General features: G+C 42.4%; 1 protein-coding gene across 1 annotated transcript; it reads left to right on the top strand.

Annotated features, from left to right (window-relative positions):
- The first annotated feature begins 4044 nt into the window (after nt 1–4044).
- tdrd15 (tudor domain containing 15) lies at nt 4045–9844 on the top strand. Its single transcript, XM_034076524.1, has 3 exons — nt 4045–4114; nt 5812–5869; nt 8171–9844. The coding sequence occupies exons 2-3, from the start codon at nt 5844–5846 to the stop codon at nt 9504–9506; spliced, it is 1362 nt and encodes a 453-aa protein (XP_033932415.1). The 5' UTR covers nt 4045–4114; nt 5812–5843; the 3' UTR covers nt 9507–9844.
- Nucleotides 9845–9850: the final 6 nt, after the last annotated feature.

Raw genomic sequence — 9850 nt, 5'->3', positions numbered from 1 at the left:
CACACACACACACACACACACACACACACACACACACACACACACACACACACACACACACACACACACACACACACACACACACACACACACACACACACACACACACACACACACACACACACACACACACACACACACACACACACACTCGTGAGCTTCCCTCAGACCAGTAATCCAAACGAAAATATCTTCCCTCCGTAGTATTTTGATCATTTGCTCCGCTAATCAATCAGATCGATGGATTCCAGAGATGACTCCGAAACAGTCAGTGGGCACCACTTCACAGCCAATCAGAATGAGAATATGTTTCACATGTGACTTATTCAAATTGTGAGTGATTGAGTGAGAGATGAAGGTTGGAGAAAAAGTTGAGAAGAGAAAGTTTGAGAGTGGCGCTCGGGAAAGTAAATTGTTGAGGGAAAAGGAGTTTCGAGACAAGCAGCTATTACAAAAAATGCCGAAGCTTCCAGGTGATTCTAAACCTGTAGGCCAGGATGAGGAGGAAGGACAGATGAGTTCTGTACCGAGCGGCCGCGGGGCCTCGGAGCCAAGTAGACCGTCTGGTTCTGATAGCGATGGAGTAGCGGGAGAGGAAGAACAGACAGGAGGGACATTATCTGTTGGAGCAGATGAGAGGACGACGAGGACTTGCTACGTGGAGGGGAGCCAACGGCAACCAGACAGATACATGAGGGAGGGCCGATACGTCACTCACCTGGAGGAGAGGACCAGGCGCGTAGAGCAGGGTGGAGAAGTGCGATCACAGAGCCTGCCGAGGCTATACATGACTTTCATTTGTTGTTTAAATAGGGGGCCTACAAAACCTATCAGCCCCAGGGCCTGATGGCAGGTTAAGGTGGGCCTGATCAGAGCTTGCTGTGTAAAATAATCTTCCTGAGAGGTGTCGCTTGTGATGTAGCCTGTGTGTCCCACAGTGAATGTATTCCTGACAGCAACAGGTGATAAGAATCAAAGGTTCCCAGAGGTAGGAAATGCATGCGGGCCATTTTTGACCCACTTATGGAAGCTTGGGGTCGAAATACAAAAAGTACAATTTCTTAAAATGTAAATGTAATTTGAAGGCATGATATCCAAAACATGTTTTTTGAGGAATAGCTGGAATATGAAATGATACAAAAATGTAATTACAAAGATACTTCAAGAAAACCAGCTCACCGGGTCCAAAAAGACCCACTTACAGTATGAGTTAATATGTTGATTTATTTACAGTCCAATTGATTGTTTAGTTTATAAAATTGTGAAATAACAATGCAAAAAACACGAGTGGACTGACAGAGCAATTCAGTTTCACAATATTACACCAATTTTTACGTTACCCATTATTATTCTAATCAGTTTACGTCCTCAATGCAAACACATATAATACATATTATTAGAAGATGGGCCGATCTGCATAATGAGTACTTTTACTTTCAGCAATTTAAGTATATTTCAATGCTTATATTTTATTTATACTTTTACCTCCCCACATGAAGTCTTGACAATCCAGAATCAGAAAGTACAATTTGTGCAATAATCTCGGGACTATTATTGACTCAAAATTGAGCTCTGATCCAAACTGTGAAGCCGTGTGCAAAAGGGGGCACCAACGTTACACTGTACCTCAGGCAGTGACAGCTAAACCTGGAGACCCTGTACCTCAGGCAGTGACAGCTAAACCTGGAGACCCTGTACCTCAGGCAGTTACAGCTAAACCTGGAGACCCTGTACCTCAGGCAGTGACAGCTAAACCTGGAGACCCTGTACCTCAGGCAGTGACAGCTAAACCTGGAGACCCTGTACCTCAGGCAGTGACAGCTAAACCAGGAGACCCTGTTCCTCAGGCAGTTACAGCTAAACCTGGAGACCCTGGCTGTACCTCAGGCAGTGACAGCTAAACCTGGAGACCCTGTTCCTCAGGCAGTGACAGCTAAACCTGGAGACCCTGTACCTCAGGCAGTTACAGCTAAACCTGGAGACCCTGTACCTCAGGCAGTGACAGCTAAACCTGGAGACCCTGGCTGTACCTCAGGCAGTTACAGCTAAACCTGGAGACCCTGTACCTCAGGCAGTGACAGCTAAACCTGGAGACCCTGGCTGTACCTCAGGCAGTTACAGCTAAACCTGGAGACCCTGTACCTCAGGCAGTTACAGCTAAACCTGGAGACCCTGGCTGTACCTCAGGCAGTGACAGCTAAACCTGGAGACCCTGGCTGTACCTCAGGCAGTTACAGCTAAACCTGGAGACCCTGGCTGTACCTCAGGCAGTTACAGCTAAACCTGGAGACCCTGTTCCTCAGGCAGTTACAGCTAAACCAGGAGACCCTGTTCCTCAGGCAGTTACAGCTAAACCTGGAGACCCTGTACCTCAGGCAGTTACAGCTAAACCTGGAGACCCTGTACCTCAGGCAGTTACAGCTAAACCTGGAGACCCTGTACCTCAGGCAGTTACAGCTAAACCTGGAGACCCTGTTCCTCAGGCAGTTACAGCTAAACCAGGAGACCCTGTTCCTCAGGCAGTTACAGCTAAACCTGGAGACCCTGTACCTCAGGCAGTTACAGCTAAACCTGGAGACCCTGTACCTCAGGCAGTTACAGCTAAACCTGGAGACCCTGTTCCTCAGGCAGTTACAGCTAAACCTGGAGACCCTGTACCTCAGGCAGTTACAGCTAAACCTGGAGACCCTGTACCTCAGGCAGTTACAGCTAAACCTGGAGACCCTGTACCTCAGGCAGTTACAGCTAAACCTGGAGACCCTGTACCTCAGGCAGTTACAGCTAAACCAGGAGACCCTGTACCTCAGGCAGTTACAGCTAAACCTGGAGACCCTGTACCTCAGGCAGTTACAGCTAAACCTGGAGACCCTGTACCTCAGGCAGTGACAGCTAAACCAGGAGACCCTGGCTGTACCTCAGGCAGTTACAGCTAAACCAGGAGACCCTGGCTGTACCTCAGGCAGTTACAGCTAAACCTGGAGACCCTGGCTGTACCTCAGGCAGTTACAGCTAAACCTGGAGACCCTGTTCCTCAGGCAGTGACAGCTAAACCTGGAGACCCTGTTCCTCAGGCAGTGACAGCTAAACCTGGAGACCCTGTACCTCAGGCAGTTACAGCTAAACCTGGAGACCCTGTACCTCAGGCAGTTACAGCTAAACCTGGAGACCCTGGAAGTTTGAATGTCCATGTTTGTACTAGTGTTTTCCTTCTTAAAATGTTTTCGAAATATTTTGAGATTTGGTTGAACAGGGTATACCTGTACTTTTTACTAGTCCTTTTATTAGAGATGTGTCTGTTGTTTGTGTTTGTTTTTAGTGTCAGGATGGATGCCTTGTCTTTTTCTCTGCAAACAAAATCTACCTACGGGTACACATAAATAACCGAGTAATTCTCCCATCTCTGATAACACCCATTTTAAGTTAATTGGAAATCAGTCCCAAACGTATGTCTTTTATTTTACATGTATTATTCTACTCAGGTTTAGTTTTGCAAAGCAATTGTTAGTTTAATGCGATTACTGAAGTTACACAATCATTTTAGTTTCTAATGAAACCATATTTCTTCCCGTACACAATTTCAATGCATATTTTAAAGATTTAAATAAGAGTACTACTTGTACACTGCCTTCTATTATGTATATTTATATTGTGTATTACTATACCCTTCATTATCTATATGTAGGCTATATATTCACTGTTTTGTCTTTAACTTCTCCTGCTGATATGTATATTTATTTGTATTTTATTTCATTATATTTACCTCTTATTCATGTGCAATGTCATATCTCATCCATCCATCTTCTCCCGCTTATCCGTGGTTGGGTCGCGGGGGTAGCAGTTCCAGCAGAGAGCCCCAAACTTTCTTTTCCCTGGCGACATCAACCAGCTCTGACTGGGGGGTCCCAAGGCGCTCCCAGGTCATATATCATACACAACTTTAATGCATATTTTAAAGATGTAACCTCGATATTAACAACACAGATTTGCCTACCAACAAAAAAAGAGACGAAGAAGAAATATAAGCCCGTTGGTTGTCGAAGAGAAGCCGGAAGTGAGTTGCAGCCATCCAAGAGTTAATTAGACAACAGGTGGCAGACATGAGGCGCTACAAAAGGTAAGACACGGCCCTGAATGTTAATAAGGTTGGATTTTATCAGAAATAAGTCTGTGTTTACAACCACTGACGGTTATTTGAGATACAAAACCGACCGTGATGTTAAGCGAAACACGTGTAGCCGAACCATTATGTCACTGTTGCTTAGCGTTAGCTTGAGGTAGCATTGTTAGCTCGTCGCAAGTTTTAGCCGCTAACTCCTGCTGAATGTCAATTTACACGGTCACTAAACCGGCTAATGACTCACGTTTGGTGTGTCCGGGTATTCTGTAGTATCCTGTAACCAAACTAAAATATCGACATTTATAAAAAATCATTGTGGCTCTGTAATATTACTCAAATGTAAAATAGTGAGCTACATTAGCAAGATGGCAAAAGTTATACCTCACATTGACTATCGAAAAAACCCTTCTCGTTAGTGTCCATGGTATTAAACAGAGGTAGGAGAAGTACTCAGATTTTGTACTCAAGTAAAAGTACACAAGTATTAGCATCAAAATATAGTTAAAGTAGTCATTGTGCAGATTGGTCCATTTCAGAATAATATATATTAAGATTAAGATGGATTTTTATTAATCCCTCGTGGGGAAATTGTTTCTCTGCATTTGACCCATCCTCGTGTTAGGAGCAGTGTGATGGCATTTTGAACGGCGCCCGGGGAGCAGTGTGGGGAAGGGTGCCTTGCTCAGGGACACCTCGCTCAGGGACACCTCGGTAGCACTTGGTCTTGCCGGGACTTGAACTGGTGACCTTCCAGGCACCGCCGCCCCATGGTGCAGCTAGTTTGAATGGCTTTGTATACTGCAGGGTAGCTTGTGAATTTACTCCAGGTGGAACTAAAGTCTGATTTAACACTTGATTAGATTTCACATCATTCATCCACATCTGTAAAGTAACTAAAGGTATTAAACACATGTAGTGGAATACAAGTACACTTTTTACATCTGAATTGTAATAGAAGTACAAAGTAGCAAAAATATTGAAATACTCAGGAGTACCAGTCTCTCAAAACTGTTAAGTACAGTACTTGAGTAAATGTACTTAGTTACTTTACACATGTAATGTAAATGAAGCGAGCACACCAAGCTGAATGCAATATACATGTCTCCTTAATAGCAATATAATTTAAGATAGGAGCTACATTAGCAAGGTTGCTCAAGTTATACATCCGCTTGATGATCGATCAATAAAACCTGCTAGTTTGTCTCATGGTATTCAAAGAAAGCTGGCATACCAAGATGTTTACAATATGAATTTCCAAGTAATATCAATAAAACCTAGACATGAACAAGATTGCTAAAATCACTCATTCCCATGACAATTAAAAAAACCAGTTTGATTGTTGTTTTTTGCTAGCATGAATTTCACTTGTAATATGTCTTATTAATAACTTGTACTGTGTTTTGTATTTACACTCGCTAAAATGTAATTACTGAGAGGATATTCTTTTTTATGGTGGTCTTTTACAACAACTTATCTTAAATAATGTTACAAAAATGATATACTGCCACCATTATATTTATTTGTAAAGATAATTATTGACAAGGATTTAGGGATTATATGTTATATGTGAAAGTTGGGTGTTAAGTTACACATTCTTAGTATATGAAGGTTAACGTCAGCGCTGGTTTATTGTGTGTGTGTTTCTTAATGATACTTAATGAGACATTTACTTATCTTCACTTTTTTTCTTTCAGGTTTTGTTTTGGATGTTACTGATGCTGCAGCCATGTCGTCAGTCTCCGAACAACAAAAGTAAGCAAATCGATGCAGCAAAAAAAAAAAGTGATGCTGACAAGTTCGTATAGATTAAATTAGATTCAACATTATTGTCATTGCACAGTTGTATTTAAAATATAAATTGGATATCTAAGCTATTAGTTAAGCAGGGCTCGACAGTAACGGTTGCCAGGTTGCCATTGGCAACCATTCAGAACAAATGTCAACCACTTCTTGGCCTTTGGTTGCCATCATTAAGGACAGCTAAATGTGCACCCCACAATAGATAAATGTTAATTATTTGTTGTATTAAGAGTGATATTTAATTATTGTTGTGACCAGTCGGAACCTGATACTTAAGGTGCGTTCACACCGGATGCGATGTTTGGGGGCGGCGTGATTACATGTAAAGTCAATGCAGAGACGCGGACAGACGCGAATTCGCTCCGACGGCGAGCATGAAGCGGTGGACGCAGCGCGAATCACGCGATTGTGGCGATTGAACGGTGCCGCGTCAAACGCGAGAGTTCAATTTCTCGCGGAAGCCAATCAACGGTGAGGATCTCAGCCTGACGTTCAACCAGAAAACATTAGCAGTTAGCTGCTAGCACTTAGAGCTCACAGCTCCTCATATCTGTTCAGAAACTGGACAAAAGTTAAAGTACAAACCACAGACTGTCTGTGTCATGGAGAATACAGTCGCTGGGTTATTTATGTCTGTAGGCCGTTGTTGTGAGTGTGGACGGTCGGAGCATATATAACGTTAGCTTAGCCTGGTCGACCCGATCTTCATTCAGACAACAAGCATTTTAAAAGGTTTTTCGCCTGCCGTCTGTCTGCAGACTTGTCAAGCATTAATTCATGGTTTTTACTAACCGGTATCAGTATGTTGTTACTTCGGCATCATTTAGAAACGTGTATTACAATTTAATCACGGTAACATTTTCATTTTGTTGTAGTTGTAGCTCCCGAGCCAGCGCGTCTTGTTTGAATGATGCGAGTAAACACAGCTGGCAGCCGCGGTGAAACTCGAGCGATTAGAGCGAAGCAAATATTCGCATCGCGTCCGGTGTTAAAGCACCATTACAAGCGTGCGCGGTGCGCCGTGTGTTTGTTTTACAAAAAATGGCGACGCAAATTAAGTTGTTTGACTGTGGGGTAAAAAGTTCGGCCAACCCGTCAACATCTCAAACGAATGTTCAAAGTGATTCAACTGATAAAGCGCAAGATGAACCCGAACGAAAAGCAAAGAGGAAATGTGTAAAGTCTAGGGAGGCGAAATATATATATACATTCTGCTGCGTTGTCCATTCACTTCCTGTTAAAGTTCCTTCAAAATAAGAGTCCCGATCTTATTACTACCAAAATAAAAGTGCAAAACGAAAACGTTACCATAGGAAAATATTGGCATAAATACATTTTAAATATAGTTAGACATATTAAAGGTAATTTACAGCATTAATAATTAATATCTAATTCTTAACTGTGAATGGTTTTCATTTATTTAACATTAGAAATGTATTATTCCAATCAAGACTTCAATGCTGAAGGGCCAGTGGAGCTATGGTGGGGGTCAGCACAAAGGTCAAGAAAACCCACATTTGAAAGGGAGACAACGGATGACCCTGAAACTAGTGACTTGCTCCATTAATTTGTGAGGGATCTGTGAAGAACATGACAGCAGCTGCACTACTGGGATTTAGTATACCAGCAATTGAGGGTGGACAAGTTTCCTACCACTTTAGTTTCAAATAATTGTGTTAATTACTTTTTGTAAAGCATTTGAACATTCTTTTGTCACATGTTCATTATTAAGTTGATGTATAACTGTATAGCATCTTAATTATTTAAAATACAAGATGACTAAAAATGGCAACCGTATTTTCAGTTTTGGCAACCAAAAGCTGATGCCTGGTTGCCAGCCTGGCAACCACTTTTAAAAGTTAGCGTTGAGCCCTGTTAAGGTTACGATTCTTTTTAGTTATTTACTTTCCAGGTTTTAATTTGAGGAGTCGGTGGCATATCATTTAGTCGAGCATCTAGTTTAACAATACAACCATATTTAAAATGTGCAATTTCCCTCTTTTAATCGGTTACATACTTGTTTTTCATCACTTGTAAATCTACTGTAGCAACAACAAAAAAGAAAGCAATTGAAATGCTTTAATAATCGCTGTAGTTAGTTGAATGTTAGTTATACAGTGGGAACTATGGGAGTTATTTTGCGACACACACCAGGCTTTCATACGCATCGTACAATCGGCAGAATTGATAAACTCACAAAATGATTAACATGTTTTTTGTAGGTAAATAATAAAAGTCACCTTTTATTTTCAGGTCTGATCAATCGCCACTATGTGCCCTTTGGTCTGTGGACCTCAAGTTAACTCACTTGGACTGGAACCCTGAAGCAACCCTGATACACTTCCAGGGACATTACCTTTCCATATGTGATCTTGACTACAACATCTTGCAAGGGGAAATACAGAACACACCAAAGACTCAAGCTTCAGTGGCTATCGGAGAGTTTTGCCTCGTGGAAGATTTGACTTCAGGCCGCTGCTACAGAGGAAGAGTTCAGAACCGAAAAGGAGACTTATTTGATGTTTTCCTCATAGATCATGGTAATGTCTTGAGTGTTGACAAAGCCCTCATATATTCCTGTTCAAACGACCTTTTCAGCCTGCCTCCCAAGATAGTTTGCGGCTTTCTTGCAAATGTACTATTACCGCAGGGGTGTTCTCATTCTGTAGTGGAGGCATACTTCACAAACCTAATTGGAAGAAATGTCACAGGTTACATTAAAGCCTTTTTGCCCCACAAAGTGCTCCTATTGGAAGCCCCGGAAGTTAACAATGATCTTGTTAGACATGGGTTCGGGAGACATGTGGACACAGATACCTTCTTTCTCTTGGTTGGAATGCTCACAGAGGTGCCACTCAAGCAAAGCACAGAGCAAGTTCCTGACTTACTCATTGAAAAGCAAAGGGCACAAGAATTCTGCTTCAAACGGTCTGGTTTGCAGGGATACGAAGACATTCTGTCTCTCTGCGGGCCTAGATTGAGTTGTGGGACCCGTGCTAAAGTGCGTGTTACTGCTGCTGTTAACCCTGAGCTGTTTTACTGTCAGATGACCAGTGTGGACACAGATCTTTGGGAAATGTCAAAGAAGCTGGCTGATGTTAATGAGGACCGAACCATAGAACACAATCAGAAGACTCCAGAAAACCTTGGTTTGTTGTGTTCAGTAAAAGGCAAAGATGAGAAATGGTACAGAGGCCTTGTGCAGTTTCTTCCGGTCAACTCTCAACTTCGAGTTTTGTACATTGACTACGGATTCTTTGAATCTGTCAAAGTTGAAAACGTTTACAGGTTGCCGCCTGAATTCTTTTCAACACCCATCATGGCCTTCCCATGCTCACTCTTCTCCCTGGGTGATGAGGTTGAAGCGGTGAAAACTCAGCAGTTGAGTTTTCTAAAGGCAGGCTTGCTTGGCAAAGTGTTAGATGTGGAGATCAAACGTTTTGAGGAAGAACAGCACCTGTACTCTATCACGGTAATTGGTGTTGAGGAAAATCAAGTGGCTGAACCTAAGCCAACTCAAAAGCTTCCTAAAATGAAAGTTCCCACAGTCTTGAGAGGGAAGAAGAGTCACCGCAGTGTGGCTATTTAAACTGTGAAACAATCATGGGCGAAGCAATGGCTAAAACACTCAAAGAAGAAGAGTTGGATGTCGACTCTGTCTTTGTGGGCTATGTCGAGCATGTCCAGAATCCAAACATCTTCTGGGTCAGATCACAAAAACTCAATGATGAGTTTGAAGAAATGATGACAAAAATGACCGATAACTACAGTCAAATGAAGCTGGATGAAGACGTGCTGTTGAATCCTGAGCCTGGGACACTGTGCTGTGCAGTTTATGAAAAAGACATGCATTTCTACCGGTGTGTAGTGGCGGAGTCCCTTGAGCATGGATCTGAAGTACTTTTTATCGATTTTGGAAACATTGAGAAAGTG

The sequence above is a fragment of the Pseudochaenichthys georgianus genome, chromosome 24 (genome assembly GCF_902827115.2).
Source record: "Pseudochaenichthys georgianus chromosome 24, fPseGeo1.2, whole genome shotgun sequence".
Classification (NCBI taxonomy): domain Eukaryota; kingdom Metazoa; phylum Chordata; class Actinopteri; order Perciformes; family Channichthyidae; genus Pseudochaenichthys; species Pseudochaenichthys georgianus.
This window is presented reverse-complemented; position numbering and strand designations above follow the sequence as displayed.

Coding starts and splice junctions, on each gene's coding strand:
- tdrd15 (XM_034076524.1), top strand. CDS start 5,844: ATGTCGTCAGTCTCCGAACAACAAAA. Junction 5,870..8,170: donor TCAGTCTCCGAACAACAAAA/GTAAGCAAATCG, acceptor TTTTATTTTCAG/GTCTGATCAATCGCCACTAT.